The 25,107-nt window shown below is 47.3% G+C and overlaps 1 protein-coding gene across 1 annotated transcript in view; it reads right to left on the bottom strand.

The window, feature by feature from the left end:
* Window positions 1-25,107, bottom strand: part of LOC306782203 (uncharacterized protein) — a 52,628-nt gene that overhangs the window by 22,013 nt on the left and 5,508 nt on the right. Inside the window, exons 5-7 of the mRNA XM_079275447.1 lie at window positions 23,190-23,363; window positions 2,761-2,934; window positions 1,442-1,615 (exon numbers count right to left, since the gene is read on the bottom strand). Coding sequence (XP_079131573.1) covers window positions 1,442-1,615; window positions 2,761-2,934; window positions 23,190-23,363 — 522 coding nt within the window. The remainder of the gene's footprint in view (window positions 1-1,441; window positions 1,616-2,760; window positions 2,935-23,189; window positions 23,364-25,107) is intronic.

Here is a 25,107-nt window from a genome sequence, read left to right on the forward strand (position 1 = left end):
CTCCTGAATCCTTCAGGTCGTTGTCACTCAGGTCCAGATCTCTCAGAGGTGACGTGTTGGACTTCAGAGCTGAGGCCAGAAAAGAGCAGCTGACCTCTGACAACCAGCAGTCCTCCAGTCTGAATGAAGGATCAATGATGTAAGTTCAGAGGACAATGTTCATTCAGTGTCAGGCGTTTAGAACGGAGACGTTTAGAAGATGGAAACTCCAAACACATGAGCTGAATGCAGGTTCAACACTGAGGTAAAAGAAGTGAATGAGAGCTCATTAACACTAATGACAACGTGCTGCTGCTTCAATAAAGACCAAGTGACTTCACTTGAACTCTGCCAGCTCCATCTAAACTCATGTCAGCCCAACACAAAGAGATAAAAACACAGAAACTCATTTCAGATTCCACTCAAGAACACAACGTTAACAAAGATACCAAATGTGTCAGGAGGACATTTTAGGAGAATGTGTGAACAAAAGTTATGTATTTTAGGAATAGTGGAGTCATAACATCAAAGCAGCTTCAGTTTAAGCATCAAATAGCTTCATAAAAATGAGGAAAAAGCAAAATACTGAAAACATTTGTGTGATAGAGATATTTATTCATTTTGTTTAGTAACTTTGATCATTTACTGAAGAAAACCTGATGGAGAATACAAGATGAAAATCTAGAATATATTATATTTATGTCAAATAAATAATATAACTAAATATTTTTTGGGTGTCTAACGATTTATGAACATTGTTTTGCAACTCTTGGTTTGTTGAGGCTTTTTTTTAAAACAAAAAGCTCAACATTGTTGTTTTTATAGAATCTGTGTTTTCCAAAGTTGTGTATTTTTACGATGATGAAAAGTGAATTTGGTTCAGAGAATTATGTCGTATATGATCATATGTCATCTGGTGTTTTACCTTCGACTGTTGAAACTATCTTGGTCCAGATTGTAGAAGAAGAAAAGCCGATCCGTCCGATGTGTTCTCTAAACGATATCAACAACGAGTTCCATCTTGTTTTCTACTCTCCTTTTTTACCGTGAACACTGCGATGCTTTGTTTGGTAAGTCAAACATAGATTTTATAAATATGGATGATGCACAAAGACTGAGATGGCTGTTTAAAAGTGGAACATATAACTTAGCCAGGTATCTGCAGAAAGTCTGGAAGAAGAGGACAAAATAGCTCTTTGCCAAGTTTGTGTTTTTATTTTCTTCTTCATGTTTTGTATTTTCAAGACCAGAAGATGTCTGGAAAAAAGTGGTGACTTGTAATCCCATGTGGGACGGAGCAAATGTCAGGCAATAAATGAATAAATATGTTTTATTTAAATCTACAGCTCAACGTTTCTCTGCCAGTCAATGAACTTTTACTGCCGCTGAGGCTTTAAGGTCCTTTAAGATCAGTATAATATCAGCTTCATGTCTGCACAGGAGGAGAGAATGTTGGACTGACCTCAGAGTCTCCAGTCTGCAGTCTGGACTCTCCAGAAGGTCACACAGCAGCTTCACTCCTGAATCCTCCAGGTTGTTGTCACTCAGGTCCAGATCTCTCAGAGGTGACGTGTTGGACTTCAGAGCTGAGGCCAGAGAAGAGCAGCTGACCTCTGACAACATGCAGTCCTCCAGTCTGAATGAAGGATCAATGATGGAGATGAAAATCAATTTATAATCCAATCATGTGTTCAGGTTGTAAATGTGGAGCTGACTTCATCATTCTGTTACTTCATCATAATATCCGCCCTCTATTTTATCATGAGTAGAAACACACACCGCAATAAATAGTTCCACTTCAGAGAGTAAACTGTATCAAGTTGAATATGAGTTCAGATGATCTTCTGTACACAGATTAGCGTTTACCAAACATGTGATGTACTTTAACAGCTAACGTTGGACATTTTCTGCAGTTTCTTTACAATGAAGGTAATCGAGTATTCATGAACATGAGATATGAGTTCACAGACAATAACAGTTCCTCCTCTTGGTTGTGGAGGTTGGTTTATGGCGTTACACTGGTTGTCTTCCTGATTCTTCACAGTTCATTTAGTTTGTTCGTCCTCTGGTGTTTCAGAGAAGAATGCAATTAAAAGCACGTTGAGTAGAAACACCTTTTGTTCATGCTCGGAGCTCACACGCCATCTGCAGAAGCTCACGCTACGGTGCCACGGCCAGGTGTGAACAAAACGTACATTTAGTCCAGGAAAAATAAAAGTATGAACAAAAAAGAACAACTTCATGGGTGTAAGTTATGTTTGAACATCAATGAGGTTCAAAGGTTGATGAAACAAATAGGAATAGCATAGATTCATCTTCTTTAGCTCGTTAAGGAACAGCATCAACAGATGTACTGATCTTTCTCTCAGGTTTTGGGTTTTTTCTCGAGTTCTGTGGGAGATCAGTGGACCCGGTTCTTGTGTTCATGGTGCATGCAGCCGAGGGTTAGTCCACTTTTATTACACTTTAAAGTCAAGTGTTTGGAGCTGATTCAGCGTGTGAGGGATGCAGATTTTGAACTAATTGAATTGTTGCTTTATGATGATTAGCATTTGGTTTGACGTTGCTTTCAATCATATTTTGGTTGAGCGGTTTGTATTTATCTGCTGCATACACGTGTTCAGCCTCATTTTAAGTGGGAGAATATTATCAGTGTAGAAATGTGCCACATTTTAATGTTGAAGTCTTATTTCTGTTATAGAACCACATTCACATCCACAAACGTACAGGAAGAATAATATGGAGTAAAGATTCATCAGTGGAGCTGAAGCGTGGACTGACCTCAGAGTCTCCAAACTGCAGTCTGGACTCTCCAGAAGGTCACACAGCAGCTTCACTCCTGAATCCTCCAGGTAGTTGAGACTCAGGTCCAGCTCTCTCAGAGGTGACGTGTTGGACTTCAGAGCTGAGGCCAGAGAAGAGCAGCTGACCTCTGACAACCTGCAGTCCTCCAGTCTGAATGAAGGATCAATGATGTAAGTTCAGAGGACAATGTTCATTCAGTGTCAGGCGTTTAGAACGGAGACGTTTAGAAGATGGAAACTCCAAACACATGAGCTGAATGCAGGTTCAACACTGAGGTAAAAGAAGTGAATGAGAGCTCATTAACACTAATGACAACGTGCTGCTGCTTCAATAAAGACCAAGTGACTTCACTTGAACTCTGCCAGCTCCATCTAAACTCATGTCAGCCCAACACAAAGAGATAAAAACACAGAAACTCATTTCAGATTCCACTCAAGAACACAACGTTAACAAAGATACCAAATGTGTCAGGACATTTTAGGAGAATGTGTGAACACAAGTTATGTATTTTAGGAATAGTGGAGTCATAACATCAAAGCAGCTTCAGTTTAAGCATCAAATAGCTTCATAAAAATGAGGAAAAAGCAAAATACTGAAAACATTTGTTGTGTGATAGAGATATTTATTCATTGTGTTTAGTAACTTTGATCATTTACTGAAGAAAACCTGATGGAGAATACAAGATGAAAATCTAGAATATATTATATTTATGTCAAATAAATAATATAACTAAATATTTTTTCGGTGTTGTCAAGAAGAGTTGACCTCTCAGAGCTGCCTCGGTAACATGTCGACACATTCAAGGGAGAAGAAGTCAGGCTGTAAGAGCACAAAGCATATATTCAAACGTTGAAGTGTAATCAAACAGATAAAATGTATGAATAATATAACGAAATGTTTTAATCAATTATGTAACAAAAGTTTAACTGCATAGAAATGATTTAAACAAATGTAATGAATGTTTCTGTGTGTTCTGTGTGAGACTGGAGCAGAGGTAGAAATGTATTTGTCAGCGTGACTTGCAATGATCAGGACCAGATGTTGGGTGTAGTCGGGAGAGAATCTGTTGCAATCGGTGAATCATACAGGCAATGTTCAAAACCCCACGCCCTTTCCAGAGGGTGGGGGGAATGAGCTCATGTGTTGAACAGGAGGGGGCTGACAGCCCAAGTGAGGAATATAATGAGACGCTTGCGGACAGCAAGCTGGGATTTCATCGCGGATGCCGTCCACGTGCATCGGAGGAAGATACTGACGCTTGCAACTGATGTATTGAGGGCTTCGTCTCTGTTCACGGAAAAGAGACCTCTGTTCGTGGACATTGAGATTAAAAGACGAAGTTTCTTCCTCTCCCCACTGCTCGAGTCTTAACAACTGGACAACAGAGAAGACGCAGCAGCCCTAGAAAGACTTTGTACTGAGTTTTGAGGACTGTTGAACGGACTTCGCTGCGAGAGCAGGAGGACTGAGGGTCCGGCCGGACCTTCGCTCCTAACAACTCCAAAAGAACCTTTTCATCGCACCATTGAACATCCAGCTCCAACCGAGCCGTCTCGGCGACTAAAACTAATGAGTATAATCGAAGAAGAAAATTAAATTGACTAATCATGTGTAGTGACATTTTATGTGAGCTGTAGCTGTAACCCTTGCAAACTAACCAAATATAACCTGCAATAAATATCTAATCTGCATTTAAAGTAAATTTCTCAAAGTGCATTCATTTCCTCGTGGTAGTAAAAAGTTAAAGCCATTGTATGTCTAACAACTGAGTTCTGAAAGGTTATCCTAGAGTCCGAATCCACTTAACAATCCCTTACGGTTTTAGAAAGAATTAATCCTAGCCGTTAAAACCTAACCTGGCATTTACCAAGAGCACGGATCCATAAGAGGGAAGCTGCCATAACCGACGCGACTGGTGGGAGCGCCCGGGGCCAGGACTGGTCTCTCGGCCGAGTGCGCTCAGACCGGAGGAAGCAGGGTAGACGTTGGGAGTAACGGCAGTTAGCGAGCCAGGCGAGTTCCCTCGCCAGAACACCAGCTCGACAATCTTTTAATAGAGAGCTGAGTCAGTAAGTAGCCCCGTATCGGGCCAGAAGTACCCCAGGATCTAACACGTGGCGCCCAACGTGGGGCTCGACGGAAAAGGAGTACGTTGAGTCTAAAAGAAGAACCCCGGCAGCCGAGAGAGGCTGTCGTTCGTGTACGAAAAGACCTGAGGTGAGGCGTTGGGGTAGGAAGCAAAGCTGCCCAAGCCTCGAAGAAGTCCGATTGCGAGACATCCACGAATCGAAGCTGTGTGTGGTATTTACAAGCCAACACAGGAGAATCCGCAGGCGACGGGGAGCATCGACCAGACTCGCCCGACCTGTAGAGGGACCAGAGCCTGATCCCATCCCTTCCTCAACGCGCGACGAGAGGCTTTGGGAGGAAGGCGACTCGAGACAACAAAGACAAAGACAAAGTCCAAGATGGAAACATCGACCGAGGGACCCGATGGCAACGAAGGCAGCCCGCAGACGACGACGACGGCTCAGCAGGACGTGCCAGCACCATCGACCCCGGACCAGGCAGCAGACGACAGCACGGACCAGCAGAAGGACGACGCTGGACTACGAGGAGCGACATCGGGAGGAGGAGCGGCATCGGAAGAACCGACACCGGCTCCAAGAGGCAGAAGCAACATCCCACATCAGATCATCCTGAATGGAAAAGGATGGGCCACCTGGGATGATTCTGTTAAACAACACCTAATCGAGCTGCATGAAGAAGCAGACAAGGCGAAGGTGGGAGAAAAAGTAGAAGAGTTTTGCACAAGGCAGGGGGGTTATCTTGCTCCCCTCACCCTTAAGTCAGGAATGGTGGCGGCAGTTGTAGGGTGTGAAGGACCCCCCTCAGGCAAACAGAAAGTGGGAGAGTGGCTACATTGGTGGCTAGTAGTAATGAAGGTTATTAAAGGAAAAATAGTCACCATAATTAGCCCGTCAAAAGAATATGACTCGGTCGTGAAGATGCTGGCCGCAGAAACCGGAGCGGGGGCAGTGACTATAAAGCAGAAAGTAAAAGCCACCTCCCGCTATAAAGAAAATAAAAAAGAGCAAGACGCAATAGCGGCATACATAGCCAACAACCCAAGTTATACTGAGGGGAACGGCGACGATCAGGTCAGCACCCACAGCACCGAGGTCTCCGTGCACTCCCAGTCAGGGGAGTCCTCGGAGAGCGACGGAGGGGAAGACCAGGACAGCAGCGACAACGAGGAGATCTCGGAGGAAGAAGAAGTGGGGGAGGACTCGACGCTGAACAGAAGCGATGCGTACCAACTGCTCCCGCTTTCCATGGGATCCGGGACTCCCGCTGCCACTGTAGTACGCAAGGTCCTGCAGGAGCTCCAGGACCCGGAGCCGAAGCGGCCCAAGAAGGCTCAGACTAAGACAAGACACGTTCGCTCCCCGAGCCCAGAAGGGTATCTTCCGAAGTTGAAAAAAATGCCCGAAGGGACCAAAAAATATGCAAACCAGACAGGGTTAACCGCATATAACCACTACGGAGAGCCTTGGGACATAGACAGCCATGGACTGGTTGTCTTAACCAACTCACATCTAAAGCCTCATATCTCCCGGTTCAGAAAGAGACTGGTAAGAGGCAGGCAAACCCTACAAAGAAGAACTTGAGGGGCGCCTCCCGGGATATAGACAGGACCAGCCATCGGTGGTGGTTACAAGCGGCGGAAGATCAAGCCATTATGCGGTGCTACACGTACCGATCGAAGGATATGAGGATGGCGAAGATCAGGACGCCTATCGGGACAACATAGAGGAGGCATTGGAAAAAGGTGTCACCCGAGCGAGCGAGTTGTCCTTCAAAAGAGTCGTTATAAGTAACGACGGGGCCAGGTCCGGCAACCTACCCTGGGAGGTAGCAGAAGAAGCGGCTATGAGGATTATGCGCCTCCTGACGAAAGCTCCCCACGGTTGGAGCAATATCCAGGAGTTGGTGGTAGTCACCTCGGCGGCCCAATACCACGAGAGAAAAGAGAAAATACTGAGACCCCTCTACAAGACTGAGGGGCCAAACAACTGGAGGGCAGGACAGCCAAAATACGAGGACGAAAACGCCCCAGCTGTAAAAGCAGTTCTGCCACGGCTCCCGTCATCAGCAGCATTAAAGAAAGAAGCGGCAGAACCAAGGGGCTACCAGGAATCGACACCCGGTCCCTCGAGACGAGAAGAGCGACGTCAACAGGTCAGCTCAAGCCAGGAGAAACCTCCAAAGAATAAAGAAACTCCAATCCCCTCTCCCCGGACGGTAGCGGTGCAGACTGAGGTGGAAACCCCCATGCCAAACAGGTCACCGCGTGGGACCACCAGCCCAGCAGAGTCCACCGGCTTGCAGAGAATGCACTACGCGGGAGGAGGAGGAGAAGAGTCCATCATAAGGTTCCTGAGTCCAGGCGGACTCAGGAAAAGTCCCAGAGCGCCAGAGAGAACGCCAGAACCAGCTCAGCCGGCCTCACCGTCCGCAGAACCAGAGAAGGAGGAGGAGGAAGACGCCGCAGCTGAAAGTTCAGACGAAGAAAACACAGGGCCAAGCCTGACTTCAATCGAGTACGAGCCTCCGGGAGGACTGACAGACCTGAAGAGGGGGAGCAGAAAAGGCAAGAAGAACGCGCTGCCCCTTGTCTCAGTGTACACAGCTTCACAGAGACTCGCCAGGGACGAACGATACGGGCCCATGACCACCAAAGACGGAAGAAAAGCCTATGTTCCAGAGGTCGATCAAACAGGTTATGATGTTCCAGAAATATGGATGCACGACCTCGAAGGAATGAAAGGAACAATGGTCTACGCAACAAAAGGAGAATGGGCAAATTTTCTGATGACCCCGACCTACGGCTCCCTCGCAAAAGCCGTGGAGCTGACGAGTAACTTTCGCACGGGCTTTGTGGCGATCGTGTACGACGTCATGTTGCGACGCCTGAAGAAAGCAGCCTATAAGCTGGCCACGGAGGAAGAAAAAGCGCTGAGGCAAGACATCTCGGACAGCGAAGACGAACCGCCACCTCCAGGTCAGGGCCTCGCACGAAGCAGCTGCCCCACCACCACGGAAGAAAATGACTGCATAACAAAGATGCAGGCTTCCACCCAGAGCTTTGGTGAGTTCAAAAAGATCAAGGCGATGGTGGCCAACCGAGACCCAAAAGAATCAGTGCAAGAATATCTGACGCAGAAATGGCTTATGGTAAAAGCCAGCTCCACAAACGATGAGGCAAAAAGATTGTGGCTGGCCCATGTGACGGACCAACCGATGGGTCCCGAAGAAACCGCGGAACAGCACTACCGAAGATTAGTGCTGGAAGACTGCGAAGACGAAGAGTCACACATCGATAAGGCAAGAAAAAGCTTAGAAAAAGGGCAAACTCTCACCCAGGCGTGGTACGCCTTGCGACAGGCGATCCCGCCAGACAGAAGTGTGCAAGCCCTTAGGAAGCTGACAAAGGGCCTAATGAATGACATCGATTTCGTGACCCTAAACATCAACAAAAGTACCACAGAACAAATCCAAGAAACAGTAAGAAAGTGGGATTTGAAGAAAAAACATGTGGAAGAAAAAAGAGAAAAAGGAAACCAGCCGAAGCCACCGGCTCCCAGGCCCTCGTATGACAACGCGAGGCCCACCGAGGGACCCGATCCTTCACAGACACCAAGAAGGCAGTCGGGAGGATTCCAGAGGAGTCCACAAAACTACCAGCGTGAGCCAGGATTCCGGAGGGGTTCTCAAGGCTACCAAGGCTACCCGCGAGAGCAAGGACCTCAGAGGGGTCCACAAGGCAACCAGAGGGAGCAGGGAGCTCCAAGGCAAGAAGGCTTCCAGAGGCAGGGTGTTTACCACCGGACCCCGCCGGATCAACAACAGGAGGGGCCACGGCCCCCACCAGCCAACAAGAGCAGTTTTCTCTCTACCGAGGATTACAACAAGCTGACAACAGAGCAGAAACAGGCCCTTCGTGTCTCCCGCATGGAAGCTGGGAGCGAAGGGCAGCGAAAGTAATGGCTAAACGGGCGCGGGTCACAGTGGATCATGCCTATTGGGTGGGGGACGACATATACACCAACGTGGATGAAATCCCCTATCAGGTAGATACTGGTGCAGAAGTGTCGATGACCCGCAAATGCCTTGAAACAAAAGGACACCTGACTGTTCAACTAGCCGACGGAACCATCAAAAAGATTCCGTTTGGCGTCTGGAAAGGAGTTGTATGGGCTCTAGGACCCTACAATTTAATGACAATAACGGACCTAAAAGAGCTGCATAGCAGCCCAGAGAATCGAACCCCAATACAGAAGCGACTCAGAATCCTCGGGGCAAAACTAATCCAAATGGGATCGTTATCACAGGAGTGGTACAAACCGGTGGACATCCCAGAAGTGACCAAGCAACAAATCGAAGACAGCGACCTTTCCCCGGAGGGAAAAGAAACGCTAAAAGACATACTTTCCAAAGCCGGAGTGGCTAGATTCAAAAATGACTGTGGAGACATGGGTGCGAAGTACACCCACACCATAGAAGGGGGTTTACACCCGCCCGTCCGCCAATACCCCCTGAATCCAGGGGCAGTTGCAGAAATTGACCTAATAGTCACGGAACTCAGCGAACTAGGAGTGGTGCGCGAGGAGCCAAATCCCATCACCAACAGCCCAATACAGGCAGTCAAAAAGCCTGAGTCATCGGGAGGAGGATGGAGACCTGTTATCAACTTCAAGGCCCTCAACCGCAGGACTGTCGCCAACCGAGCCAGCCTGATCAACCCCCAAGGGCCGCTGAAAACACTAAGACTAAAGAGGTACAAATCCTGCATAGATCTGGCAAACAGATTTTTCTCGTTGAGGCTAGCTAAAGCCTCCCAAGGCAAGACAGCGTTCACCCACAAAGGTAAAGCGTACGTCTGGGAACGGCTACCGCAAGGCTACAAAAACTCTCCGAATGTTTTCCAGTCGGCCGTAATGGACATACTTGACGGCCTCGAGACAACAATCTACATCGATGATGTATTCATTGCAGATGATACCGAAGAAGAACATCTGCAAAAATTGAGAAAAGTCATAGAACGACTAACAGCGGCAGGCTTGAAATTGAATCTGAAAAAATGCCAATTTGGACGATTCCAAGTGAACTACCTGGGGTTCCAGGTCTCCAACGACCTGGGACTCTCAGACGGATTCCGGGAAAAAGTGGAGCAGATCGACCCGCCAACCTCGCTGAACGAACTACAGAAGGTGCTGGGGCTCTGCAACTACGTTAGGGACCATGTCCCTAGCTACCAGAAGTATGCAAGACCACTGTATGTAAAACTACAAAAAGAAAAGCCAGAAGATGCCCACAAGAAGTGGGAATGGACCGCAACGGATCAAAACAGTTTGGAAAACCTGCGGACAGCCATTAAAGAAGCTTTGCGGCTGGAGCCACGAAGCCTTACAACAAAGCTGGTGGCAGAGGTCAGTTGCAACGACGATGACGCAGTGGTAAAAGTGTGCAACGAGGGCGGGGGAATAGTCACTTTGTGGAGCTACACCCTGTCCTCCGTGGAAAAGAAATATCCAGCAGAAGAGAAGGAGTTGGCAGTTCTGGCAAGGTATTGGAGCACCCTGAAAGACCTTGCTCAAGGGCAGGGCATCAGGGTCCTCACGCAAAGCCAGGTCCATCGATCCCTAAGGAAAGCCACGGTAGAGAGCACGAAGGCGACGAACGCGAGGTGGGGACGTTGGGAAGACATCCTGCTGGACCCAGACCTCGAAATCGGCCCTGCACAACCCGTGAGTAAGAAAAAGACGACTCAGGACGAGAAGCCATCCGAACCGATAGAGTGGACTCTATACACCGACGGCTCGCGAAAAGGACAAGACGACAAAGCCTACTGGGGCTTCATTCTCAAGCACAATGAGAAGGAGCGCTTCAGACAACGAGGCCAAATCCCCGGCAGTGCCCAGACCGGGGAGGTAACAGCGATACTGGAAGGTTTGCTCGAGTTAGAGCGAAGAAAGGTGAAAAGAGCTAGAGTCATAACTGATAGTTATTACTGTGCTCAGGCCCTTAATGAAGACCTGTCCATATGGGAAGAAAATGGTTTTGAGAGTGCTAAAAACAAGAAAGTAGCTCACGAAAACCTATGGAGAAAAATAGCCAAATTGCGGCTAACAATGGAGCTCGAAGTGGTGCACCAGAGGGCCCACACGCGCGCAGGAACTCATTGGCAAGGAAACGAAGAAGTGGATCGTTTCGTCCAGATGAGACAAATTGTCTTTGTTGGGATCGAGAAGTGGGAAGATTTGCCCAAAGGACGGGTAGTCCCAGAAGAGAATGTGAAGGAAGTGGTGCAAGCAGTGCATGGAGCACTTGGACATGCAGGCACCGTTCCAACACGAAGGGAACTGGAAAAGCAGCGACTCTGGATTCCTGAAAAAGAAGTCCGCAGAATCCTTCAAGACTGTGAGTTGTGTGGTCGATACAACGCAGGAAGGAGAGGACAAAGAGTGGGAGGACTCACCATTAAAAGTACCGTACCCTGGGGTTCTATCTGCATGGATGTGGCAGGACCCTTAGGGGTACCGGGTAAATGTGGAGAAAAGTACCTGTTGGTGCTAGTGGACTCCATGTCAGGGTATGTAACCACAAAAGCAGTAAGAAAAGCTAATGGCAACAGTGTTGTTAGCATGCTGGACCAAGTCTGTGGCTACTTAGGATTGCCTAAAGAGCTCAGGACTGACAACGGAACGCATTTTCGCAACGCAAAAGTGGACCAGTGGTGCCAACAGCATGGGGTAATGAGGATCTACTCTCCCCCATACACCCCCCAGGCTAACGGGGTGGTGGAAAGGACCATTGGCTTGGTGAAAAGTTGGATTGGTAAAAATGCCAACTCGAGAGAATGGAGCACTAAGACCCTGGAAATCGCCAAAACCCTGAACGACCGCTACCGAAGTGACAGGCCCTCCCCTGCGGAGGAGCTGATGCGCCGCCCCTTCACATCACAGGAAGTGGGGCGGGGCTCAGAAGACAAAGAGCCCAAGCTTGAGCAAAAGGTGCCACTTCGAGTAGGACAGCGCGTCTGGATTAAGGCTCAGGTCGGTGCTTCTAACTCTGCAGTCAAAGCCAAGTACGATAAATCAGACATAATTGTCAAGATTTTGGACAGTAATACTGTTCAACTCAAGAAGAAAGGAATCCAAGGAGTAGGGCAGCTGAAGCCAGTTCCGTACTAGGAGAAAACCAGGAACTCAAGAATGGCCACCAACATACAAGCTTTACCACCCTTTGTCAGAGTGGCCAATGTCAAAGGGGTGGTTAACATGAGAAGGAGTACTACGGGGCTCTGGACAGGAAGAGCCCTGAAGAAGTTAGAATATGCAAAGAAAGGATTTCTCTCGGAAGAGAAAGAAGTGTTGCAATGGAGAGAAATCAAGAATAACTGTGTGGTCTGCTTGGAGCCGACCACCCTGGACCTCATATGGCAGGGACCCGGAAATCAGAAACCTCTCCGGGTCACAGGCCGAAGAAAAGAATTTAACCATATGACCCATAAACCAGTGAAGGTTTTGGATGCATATGTATGCGGTTTATGTCGTATAGGCATGTTACCAAGGTTGCACTTCGTCGTCCAGTGGGATCTACGTGGGACGAAGCTGAACCTTAAGGACTGTGTCTGCCAATGGGATGGACACAGGCTGCACCTCTGTGCGTATTGTTCCGTACTCCAGCAAAATGGAATGCTGGTGCGTGCTGGAACAGCCGACGGATGGCAAGTGAGGCAGTTTCTTCAGCCAATACAAACCCTGGCGCCCGCCTCTTGGGAAGGTGAGGGTGCTGCCGCTCCGGTTGACATAATTCCCGACGCGGAGACTGGGGAACCCTCGGCACCATCTATGAGCCCACTCGACGGTGACCCACACGAAGCAAGTGGAAACCGTAGTGATGTCCCCATGAGATCCTGGTGGGAGTCAGTGCAAAGGAACTGGCCATACAGCCCAGATCAGGCTGAAGTTACCAACCCACCACTGGCTTCCGTACAGATCCCAGCGGCCTTCAGGGTCTATCGCAGCCCTGATGCACCAGGGTACGCAGCCACTGCAGCATCCTTACCCGATTGCCGCTTAGAAATGGCAACACGAGAGGGATGGCTGGGGCCCTGGGAACTCACAACCTGGCGCCTGTTAATCGAAGATGTGTTTTGTGATCCTGATGTGCCAATACGTGAGCTTGCCCCGGTGCCAACAGAGGCTGGTGCTCGCGGCACGAATCTCCAGTATACCATCACGGATCTGGATGCCTTCCACCACACCGGTGCCAGGACCAAGGAAAAGAGTAAGATTTTCACGGTCACCCCAGAGGGGTGGCGCAGAGACGGTGTTATGCAACTACCGGGCTCCTGGGCGGCCAGAGCGGCAACGCCTACATGGGAGGCCAGCACAATGCGCGTCATGGTGACGCTGAAAACCGTGATGGTTCCATTCGACGGTGTGTACTCCGTTGGGGTGGAGCTGACCAGAGCGGATGAGGCGGTGCCTCCTCCGAACCCACGCGCAGACGCAAAAGGTTTGACCGCTTGGGCACGGAAGTCATTTCGCAAACTGCAGCGGGGTGGAAAGCCTCGCAGTAGCAGCACTTAGAAAAGCATAGCTGCTGGAAAAAACGGAACTTGATTGTCAACATGTCGCTGCCAAACCCACCAAACAAAGATTGCAGGGACCTACCAATAGTCTCTCTGTCTCTCCTCGCACGAAGAAGGCCATATCTGCAATTGCCAAACGAAAGTGTCTATTTGGACAGACCCCAACGCGATTTTGCATACCGAAAAGGCCTCTGTGGATCCGGCGCCTATTTCTGCAGCAATGGCGAATATAGGCGCTCGTTTGACCTGTCAATACCCGGGAAGGCGGAATTACTGACTGCTTTTCGCACAGGATGGCAACTCCAATATGACAGAGCCATGGTCCATTGGACCCATCCGTGGCTGCTGCAGCCAGTCCTCCCTTGTCCTGACCAGTCCCCCTGGATCCTGAATACCGTTTTCATCACAGTTAAGGGTCTACGGTTGAAGTTGCGATGGGGTCCTAACTATGCTGATTATTTGCAAGACGACTATATTGATCTTTGGCTCGGTGAGAACTTAATCTGGACCACCAGCCCGGTCATGCAGCGTCTCATAGCGCTCCACGTGAAAAACAGAGCGCGCTGTGTGATTGAGAACCAAGTCATGCCGTTGCGTACGGTGCATTACCGCCTGCCAGGCATTGACCCACCGAACCCGGACCCATGCCTGAGCATGAGGGCATTGCCTCCTTCCAGATTGCGGTCTTGGTGGCTTGCCCTTCACGATCGCTCTGCAGCGTGGGCTAAAGTAACGGAGCTCCAGACGGACGATGCCCAGCCGTTATACGCATCTCTTGCCAAAGTCCGGAACCTTATCGGCCCGGTGGACAGGCAGGTGTACGCATGGCTGCGGCTCCAAAAAAATGCTGGGAACGAGGGTTGCTTTGGACCCCCCCCATGCTCCCCCTCGTTAATCGTCACCTACTACAAATGGGTGTGGAGGGGGCTGGACTTGGCCATTGGCAGATACCCATCGGTGCTATATCACCAGCTCCTGAAGGGCAGGATTAGTCAGTGCGATCCTGACTCTCCCCCGCGCCTCAGCTCCGGCTGCCTCGCTCCTCTTCCAGAAGTGATACCGACCAGAGCACTGCAGAATCCGAGACCATGGATCTCCCGCTACTTCACGGGAGAGTTCATGAATTTAGGCGATCCTCAACCTTTACCCCCGTCTCATTAAGACGCCCCGGCAAGCGACTGGACCAATCAAGTGAACGACCTCGGAATGGAAAACGACTATGGATTTGCTTAATGGCTAAAGTACTAGCAGTACTAACAGGACTGTGCATTGTCCTGTCTATACTGTACTACTATGGTAGTGTCCCATGGGCCCTCACTCATGTAAGGGTGTCCTACACTACCACAAAGAAGTTCGACCAGACATGCTGGACGATCGCCTCTGGAACAATCGTTCTCTCCCAACTCGCTGGACAGAAAAGCACCTCGCCCCGGTTGGACCTTGACGTTGGGTCTAATGCAACCGATCAAGTCCAAGAAGGGGGTGGGACGGCACCGAACCTGACAGCTACCATCATCGCGTGGATGACTATCTGGGAACAGAAAATCAACGATTCGAAAATCAACGACACGGGTGAAGAAACAGACTGGGCAAGCGAATTCCAGAAGGTAATAGAGAATTCAACATGGAGGATAGATGAAGTATCTACGCTGGGAGCGGAGATGAAGATTACGGTAATGATGAAGAAAACAGAAGAAGAAAAACGGGCACAGTGTAATTGGATCTACCCCGAAAACGGTGTCCCAGGCTGGTACTGTTCATGGGCATGTGTCTCATGGGCAGAGCAAGGGAACGAGGGATACTGGAAACCCGAGGTAACCTATGCAGCGAGCCACCGTAATGATACGTGTTTGGTGATTTTACCGGCAGAAGGAATGTTCTGGGGACACTACAATCTCACCTGTGAGGCCACACAACCGCGACGTAAACCACGGCGGGTGAAAGTTAAAGTGAGGCCAGTGAGGCCACTAGGTAACACCACCAACTGCCAGCGGAACAACATTACCAGCCGAGCTGTGAATGTCACGCAGGTGGAAGAGGAAGAAGAAGACGAAGTACAACCTACGGCTCAAGAGGACAAAGAAGGGCAGCCGCCGCCGCCACGATTCAAGTCGAGTGACAGTCTTCGGAGAAATAGGAGCAGGAAATGGACGCAGCATTGTAAAACAAACAAGCTCCCTCTCCTAGATAGGTGCTTCTGGAATGTGTTCTTTTATTGCGAAGGTCAGAATTACTTCGTAATAACTCCGGTTAACAAACCACAGTATCAGGCTCATAAGTACATCTATGTACCCGAACCTAATGCCCGGCACGAGGCCTGGCTCAACAACACCCTGCCGTGGATATGGATAACCGAGCTAAAGCACTTTAAAGGGGCCTTCACGGAGGGATACTCCAGAGCCAGCCACGGCCTTTTGGGACCACGGACAACCGACATGTATGTACAAAAGCTGCCGAAACCCGAGGAGTTAATGACAGCCCCAAGAGGGGATTTCCAAAAAATTGACACTTGTGTGACCAACAAAATGTTCAACGCTCTGAACGGAACAGAGTATCTAGCCGACGGCGCCTCCCCGAGATGCACGCTCTGGCAAGAGTGGTATCGGGCTTGGGGAACGTGGCTATATGACTGCACAGGCCTGAAGACGAACCAGACGATCAAAGGAACCCTGCAGGCATGGAAAGAGGCCCACACCAGGGACGACAGTTCAACCTGGTGGGGCCTACAAAAGGATGAAGTGTTAGAATGGGTGGTGCCATGTCTAACTCAAACCACAAACTACTGGGTGAAGTATCAGTACCTGGCCACAGTATACTCGAAAGAAAGAGACATCTGGCCTGGGGTTTGGAGCCGACCAGAACCATATATAGGCCCGCGGCCCTGGAAGATGGAATGCAATCGAGGAAACACGACCTGCAACATCAGCCTGGCCGGGGGACATTGTGAGACTGTGCCAGGATGGGAAGACCATTGCCAGACCCACTATGGAGCAGAATATGAAACCCACGTGCAAGAGGTAACCTGGGTGAAGGATAAAGACAAGAAATGGAGACGGTCAGGGCCTCTGACCAGCAGCTGTACCAACTTAATCCTGGGCCATCGCATGAAAGACAGAGTGAACGTGAACGGTCAAATCATTCCCCCAGTAACCGACCCTACAGTCTTTCTAGCTGAGGGCCACGCCTTCAGGAAAAGCCTCTGCGAGGGTAAAGAAGACAAAGGATTTGAATGGGTAGGGGCTAACCGCCTCTATGGGAACGGAACATGCTACGAGCCAGAAGAACACTGGCTGAGTTGCGGGAGCGGCCGACGAGAACACGAGTGCAGTTGGATCGAACTAACGGGTGCCTCCATGGTCGGGACCGCAACCATCGTAGTGGAAGAATTGGCAGGGAAGATTGGAGAAGGATTCACGGTCATAAAGGGCTGGATGGGGAGTTTGTTCTCCTGGCTTTGGCCTTATTTGTTGATGATAATTGGAATTGTCATTGTGGGCCTAATAATCTGTGCCGCCATTAAGGGCGGGGTAGCAGCCACTGTTGCCTCGTGCTTTAAGGGGAAGTTGAAGGAAAAAGGAGAAGCGAAGAAGGGACTCCTCCCACGAAGGAAGGAGGAGTCCACCCACCTATAAAGGGTGAACAACTGGAGCGCCATAGCCATTGCAGACCCGGAACCTCAACCAAAAGCCTCATACTGAAATAAGAACGAATAAACCTAAAAGGCCAAGATGACCAACATGACCAACACCACAACCATTGCACCTCCAGGCATGACCACCACTTATCCCCCAGGCATGACCACCTTCGGAGTGAGTATGACCAACACCACAACTATTGTACCTCCAGGCATGACCACCTTCGGAATGAGTGTAACTGAAGCATTACAGAACTCCTCCGACACAGCACGCAGATGCAGGCCATTTATTCGCTTAACCGACCTGGACTTTTGGGTCCTTGAGATCATATGGTTCTTCTACTGTTGCATGGGCGAATGGTCCATGAATCAGCCGCTAAGAATACTAGCCCTGGCTGTAGGGTGTCTGAAAACAGCGATTGAAAACATCTATCGAGGATCGCTGTGGCTTACCCTGTCATGGTTCGCTACATACCTCCTGGGGAGAATCCACGTCGACTCTACTCGCTGCGGTCTAGTAAAGGGTGGAATGGTGATCATCTGGATGGGAATCGACGTCGCTGCAGTTTTCTACAACCCCCTGAAGATGGTCTCGGCAATCGTCGAGGCCTTTCTGGCGTTTGCGGCCCTGACGTATCTCGTGGTCATGACCATGGCTATCAAAGAAAGAGGAAGAGGGCGTTGGCTCCACAAGATCGGCGCCATTGCTCTTTGGGGCATAGGTTGGGGCATAACTGTCGCCATCTACTGGGCGGGTTCTGAATCATCAATCGGGATAGCAGCTTGGCTCATGATGTATGAGCCTTTGTTTCCGAGAAGGGCTGGGCCTACAAGCCCAGGCCTAACACCTCCTCCAATGGTGTTGGCGTCTCCATGGCTGCATTCTCTGGCTGAAATGCGCTCTGCAAAGCGCTCCAATACAGAGAGGGGGCCTTAAAAAAAGAATGGAAATAAGACCTCCCTCTCCCCAGACAGCATTCTGAACCAGAATGTGTTGGACCTGGTACTGAGCCTGGACGAGCAGATGAAGGATGCCATAGATGACGATGAAGATGACAACGCCCTCCTGGATCTCCAGCCACCAGGCCTGGAGGGCCTGATGGTGCTCGACAGCTGGCAACACGAATCCGAGCCGGAGGACGACGTTCTCATCATCACCGCCGAGGACGACGATGAGTTCCTAGAGGATTACTTGGGGCACAATGCGGCAGCTTGAGACCTCAAGAAGGGGGTGTCAAGAAGAGTTGACCTCTCAGAGCTGCCTCGGTAACATGTCGACACATTCAAGGGAGAAGAAGTCAGGCTGTAAGAGCACAAAGCATATATTCAAACGTTGAAGTGTAATCAAACAGATAAAATGTATGAATAATATAACGAAATGTTTTAATCAATTATGTAACAAAAGTTTAACTGCATAGAAATGATTTAAACAAATGTAATGAATGTTTCTGTGTGTTCTGTGTGAGACTGGAGCAGAGGTAGAAATGTATTTGTCAGCGTGACTTGCAATGATCAGGACCAGATGTTGGGTGTAGTCGGGAGAGAATCTGTTGCAATCGGTGAATCATACAGGCAATGTTCAAAACCCCACGCCCTTTCCAGAGGGTGGGGGGAATGAGCTCATGTGTTGAACAGGAGGGGGCTGACAGCCCAAGTGAGGAATATAATGAGACGCTTGCGGACAGCAAGCTGGGATTTCATCGCGGATGCCGTCCAAGTGCATCGGAGGAAGATACTGACGCTTGCAACTGATGTATTGAGGGCTTCGTCTCTGTTCACGGAAAAGAGACCTCTGTTCGTGGACATTGAGATTAAAAGACGAAGTTTCTTCCTCTCCCCACTGCTCGAGTCTTAACAACTGGACAACAGAGAAGACGCAGCAGCCCTAGAAAGACTTTGTACTGAGTTTTGAGGACTGTTGAACGGACTTCGCTGCGAGAGCAGGAGGACTGAGGGTCCGGCCGGACCTTCGCTCCTAACAACTCCAAAAGAACCTTTTCATCGCACCATTGAACATCCAGCTCCAACCGAGCCGTCTCGGCGACTAAAACTAATGAGTATAATCGAAGAAGAAAATTAAATTGACTAATCATGTGTAGTGACATTTTATGTGAGCTGTAGCTGTAACCCTTGCAAACTAACCAAATATAACCTGCAATAAATATCTAATCTGCATTTAAAGTAAATTTCTCAAAGTGCATTCATTTCCTCGTGGTAGTAAAAAGTTAAAGCCATTGTATGTCTAACAACTGAGTTCTGAAAGGTTATCCTAGAGTCCGAATCCACTTAACAATCCCTTACGGTTTTAGAAAGAATTAATCCTAGCCGTTAAAACCTAACCTGGCATTTACCAAGAGCACGGATCCATAAGAGGGAAGCTGCCATAACCGACGCGACTGGTGGGAGCGCCCGGGGCCAGGACTGGTCTCTCGGCCGAGTGCGCTCAGACCGGAGGAAGCAGGGTAGACGTTGGGAGTAACGGCAGTTAGCGAGCCAGGCGAGTTCCCTCGCCAGAACACCAGCTCGACAATCTTTTAATAGAGAGCTGAGTCAGTAAGTAGCCCCGTATCGGGCCAGAAGTACCCCAGGATCTAACAGTGTCTAACGATTTATGAACATTGTTTTGCAACTCTTGGTTTGTTGAGGCTTTTTTTTAAAACAAAAAGCTCAACATTGTTGTTTTTATAGAATCTGTGTTTTCCAAAGTTGTGTATTTTTACGATGATGAAAAGTGAATTTGGTTCAGAGAATTATGTCGTATATGATCATATGTCATCTGGTGTTTTACCTTCGACTGTTGAAACTATCTTGGTCCAGATTGTAGAAGAAGAAAAGCCGATCCGTCCGATGTGTTCTCTAAACGATATCAACAACGAGTTCCATCTTGTTTTCTACTCTCCTTTTTTACCGTGAACACTGCGATGCTTTGTTTGGTAAGTCAAACATAGATTTTATAAATATGGATGATGCACAAAGACTGAGATGGCTGTTTAAAAGTGGAACATATAACTTAGCCAGGTATCTGCAGAAAGTCTGGAAGAAGAGGACAAAATAGCTCTTTGCCAAGTTTGTGTTTTTATTTTCTTCTTCATGTTTTGTATTTTCAAGACCAGAAGATGTCTGGAAAAAAGTGGTGACTTGTAATCCCATGTGGGACGGAGCAAATGTCAGGCAATAAATGAATAAATATGTTTCATTTAAATCTACAGCTCAACGTTTCTCTGCCAGTCAATGAACTTTTACTACCGCTGAAGCTTTAAGGTCCTTTAAGATCAGTATAATATCAGCTTCATGTCTGCACAGGAGGAGAGAATGTTGGACCGTTGGATCGTAGTGTAAAGCGTGATGACACCCAGGGGACAACTCCACTCTATTTCTGGCGTTTTCAGACCCGTAGTTTGTTTGCTTTGTCGATTCAGAGACTAACTTCGTACAGTGGTTGCATTTGCTCCTCGGCTTGTTTGTGTTCACGCAGAGACGTTCAAGACCAATGCCATGTGAGAGAAAGCTGTTCCGTCATTGGTCAGACACATTGCCGGGAAGATTCTTCTTGATTATGAGCATCAGCAGCATGCATTACTTGTTGTGAACATACTCGCAAGACAATTGTTCTTGAGATGTTGTTCCCACTTCCCTCCTCCCTGCATCTCATTCCCTCATCAAGCTCTCTCTCTATAGACCGGCCCAGACCCTTTGTTCTTCTGTCAGTTCCTCATCGTTTCAATGTCGCCTTTTGTGTTCAAAGCCACCTGAACCAGTGCCTGAACCGTGAATGAATGCATGCACAGTTTTATGAATCTGATTCTTGTTTTCATATGGATCCTACACAGTTTCATGAATAAGGTCCAGGTCCTGTTTTGACTTGCTCCCCACACACAACAGCCCTTCGTTTAGAATCACAACTTGATGAACCGTGAAAGAAGCTGGAATCGTGTCTTTCATAGGATTACCTGTATGAAGATTCTGCTGTGTGTTCAGGTGAGAATGAGGATGGAGCCTGGAACTAAGAAGGCACAAAGTCAGTTCTTTCAAGAGAAATCAAGTAACAAGCCACAGTTCTCTTTCCTCTGTTCCCCTGGTACACAATAATGACATTTACTCCGTAGAGAAACCTCAAGAAATCAACTTCACGCTCTTCAGCTGCTGCTCCCTCACCTCTTTGTCGGGCACATTTGTTTTCACATCCAGTTTGCCGTCGGCGTCACCTGATGGAGAGAAGAAGAGAAAGAGAAACATTCGCAGACGAACGTCTTCAAACAGCTCGAACAGAATAGAAAATACTTTTTGTTACGATGAGGCTCATTCAGATCAGATTTGAATGTAGAATAGCTTGAATGGGGACATTCTTTCAATACTCACATTGTTTGTGTTTCTTAGTGATCGACCTGTCACCCAACCTGTCGGGAGGAACACAATCCCAGAAGTTATGATCAAGTTTTAAATAATTGTTGGTTCTTTGAGTGAGCCAGCTTCATGGTCCTAATATGAAGCAACTAATCTGCTTCATGATCAGGTCACATTCATGTTGTGAGCGTGCTTTAGAGGAAATAACATCACAGGAAAACAAAACCAACGACCTTTATTCACTCGACTGTGAAATCCAACGACTTCTAACAACTTGCTTTGCTTTGTCAGCTTTTATTTTATTGTTTGTGGAGAAATGAAAGAAAAGAAACATCAGAGGAACTGCACTCGATGAGCTCAAAGGGAGAAAAAGGAGGGAAACCCTCACTGTGAGTAAACCGCCCTGTGTTTTATTAACAACACTGCTGAACCTGCACGGACTGACCTCAGAGTCTCCAGTCTGCAGTCTGGACTCTCCAGAAGGTCACACAGCAGCTTCTCTCCTGAATCCTTCAGGTTGTTGTCACTCAGGTCCAGCTCTCTCAGAGGTGACGTGTTGGACTTCAGAGCTGAGGCCAGAGAAGAGCAGCTGACCTCTGACAACCTGCAGCGCCTCAGACTGAATGAAGGATCAATGATGGAGATGAAAATCAATTTATAATCCAATCATGTGTTCAGGTTGTAAATGTGGAGCTGACGTCATCATTCTGTTACTTCATCATAATATCCGCCCTCTATTTTATCATGAGTAGAAACACACACCGCAATAAATAGTTCCACTTCAGAGAGTAAACTGTATCAAGTTGAATATGAGTTCAGATGATCTTCTGTACACAGATTAGCGTTTACCAAACATGTGATGTACTTTAACAGCTAACGTTGGACATTTTCTGCAGTTTCTTTACAATGAAGGTAATGGAGTATTCATGAACATGAGATATGAGTTCACAGACAATAACAGTTCCTCCTCTTGGTTGTGGAGGTTGGTTTATGGCGTTACACTGGTTGTCTTCCTGATTCTTCACAGTTCATTTAGTTTGTTCGTCCTCTGGTGTTTCAGAGAAGAATGCAATTAAAAGCACGTTGAGTAGAAACACCTTTTGTTCATGCTCGGAGCTCACACGCCATCTGCAGAAGCTCACGCTACGGTGCCACGGCCAGGTGTGAACAAAACGTACATTTAGTCCAGGAAAAATAAAAGTATGAACAAAAAAGAACAACTTCATGGGTGTAAGTTATGTTTGAACATCAATGAGGTTCAAAGGTTGATGAAACAAATAGGAATAGCATAGATTCATCTTCTTTAGCTCGTTAAGGAACAGCATCAACAGATGTACTGATCTTTCTCTCAGGTTTTGGGTTTTTTCTCGAGTTCTGTGGGAGATCAGTGGACCCGGTTCTTGTGTTCATGGTGCATGCAGCCGAGGGTTAGTCCACTTTTATTACACTTTAAAGTCAAGTGTTTGGAGCTGATTCAGCGTGTGAGGGATGCAGATTTTGAACTAATTGAATTGTTGCTTTATGATAATTAGCATTTGGTTTGACGTTGCTTTCAATCATATTTTGGTTGAGCGGTTTGTATTTATCTGCTGCATACACGTGTTCAGCCTCATTTTAAGTGGGAGAATATTATCAGTGTAGAAATGTGCCACATTTTAATGTTGAAGTCTTATTTCTGTTATAGAACCACATTCACATCCACAAACGTACAGGAAGAATAATATGGAGTAAAGATTCATCAGTGGAGCTGAAGCGTGGACTGACCTCAGAGTCTCCAGTCTACAGTGTGGACTCTCCAGTGCAGCAGACAGCAGCTTCACTCCTGAATCCCTCAGGTCGTTGTGACTCAGGTCCAGCTCTCTCAGAGGGGACGGGTTGGACTTCAGAGCTGAGGCAATGACTTCACAGTGAGTCTCCGAAAGTTCACAGCCACGAAGTCTGTCATGGCACAAATATTTGTTCAATGTAACGATGAAAGAGGACACTTCATATTTACTTCATGCATTTGATGACAAAAGAAGTTCTCGTATTCGATTTTAAATATTACGAATATATTATATACTAATATTAACTAATGGAGGAAAAAAGTTGTCTGTTGTCACCAAGAGCTCTACATTACCTGAAAGCAGACAGAAATGTGTATAAATGTATGTGTATATTCCACAGACTATAGCTGCTGCTATGATGTTAGCATAGCGTAGCACGAATCAAACTGAACTCCATTCAGAAAACAAGCATTTAAAAAGTTGTTTTCCTGTCGTAACGCTGCCAGACCTAACAAGGCTTCAGACTTTTTACAAATCAACATCATTATGTTGTTATTTCAGCATCGATGTTATCTGGTTATTGCAATTGATTTACATCAAAATCTGAATATTTTGGGTTCATACACCTCATAAACCAGGCAACATGTCAGTGTCAGTCATCACACCCAACTTTTCACACATTCCAAATCCAAAATATGTTCACAATTCCATTTGATCAAAAGTTCTTGATTTCACAAAATATTTGATGTAACTCAAATACTAAAGTGTCTTAACTATGAAGGTCCATATTTGGGTACAGGTGTGACATTTAAGCCTGCAGTTTAAACAATGTAGGTGATGAAGCACACAGTACTCAAACTTGTTTTACCATTGCTTCACGTATGCAGTAACAATGTTCACTTACAAAGACAAATACACTAAAACGCACAAAACAAAACAGATGCTGCTGAAAAAAGTATTACCGGTAGTTAAAAACAATGAATAGTGACTAACCTTTAAAACATGCACCATGCACTATTTAATTTTGTTTCTATTCAGACTACATAGTGTATAAACACAGAGCTTCTTTCAGAGGGGCAACGATTCATTCTCATGAACAGACATCAGCCAGGTTGTAGAGCAGGCTGTCAAACTCATCTTCTCTGGGCCACATCAGCATCACGCTCCCTCAAAGGGCCGGTTGACTGTAAGACTGTATCACTAACTTCTCCTAACATATTGTTCAATAACTCTCTGCATTTGATTATTGTTTATTTAAGTGTAAACATATTGTACATGCAGTTATATAAATGAGAAATGATATTTAAACACATTTCTGTTGTTATAACAAATCATTTTAATTGAGGGTTCAGAAACCCACATGACTCTATCAAAGATCAAACTATTAAAGAAAATAACAAAGACAAATATCAAACACAAGTTCTGACATTAACTTTGTTCAAAGCTGTTTGTTCACCTCTCTGCATCACTAATGTTCCTCCCTGTCGTCGTCCTGTGCATGCAGCTACATCCAAGAGCTGCTCACTGAGAGTCAGGTCTGATGAACATGATAGATGATGTATCCGTGTTGTCTGTGCTTTCATCAGCAGTTCATTAGAAACACAAGTACCTGCTCGTCTCTTAGCTGCTGTGTTGTTAGATTGCTGCTAGTTCATCAACTCGGTCTGCGATGGTGTTTCTTCACAAACTGACATTTGTAAAAGTCTGTATCTGGTCGGAGCTCTGCTCACATACCTTCAGCATGCACTGGGCTGTAGCTGTGTCAATATATTCTGCTGTGATTGCAGTCTGCCTTTTAATTCTTGGACATTACATTACATTTTCTTCCCTCTGCATCAATGTTTCTCTTCGTGGACATTTTGGGATTATTTGTGGATCTTTTTCAATCGTTGGAAAACCTCTTTTCGGGCTGTTGC

This window comes from Melanostigma gelatinosum (genome assembly GCF_949748355.1).
Source record: "Melanostigma gelatinosum genome assembly, chromosome: 9".
NCBI lineage: Eukaryota > Metazoa > Chordata > Actinopteri > Perciformes > Zoarcidae > Melanostigma > Melanostigma gelatinosum.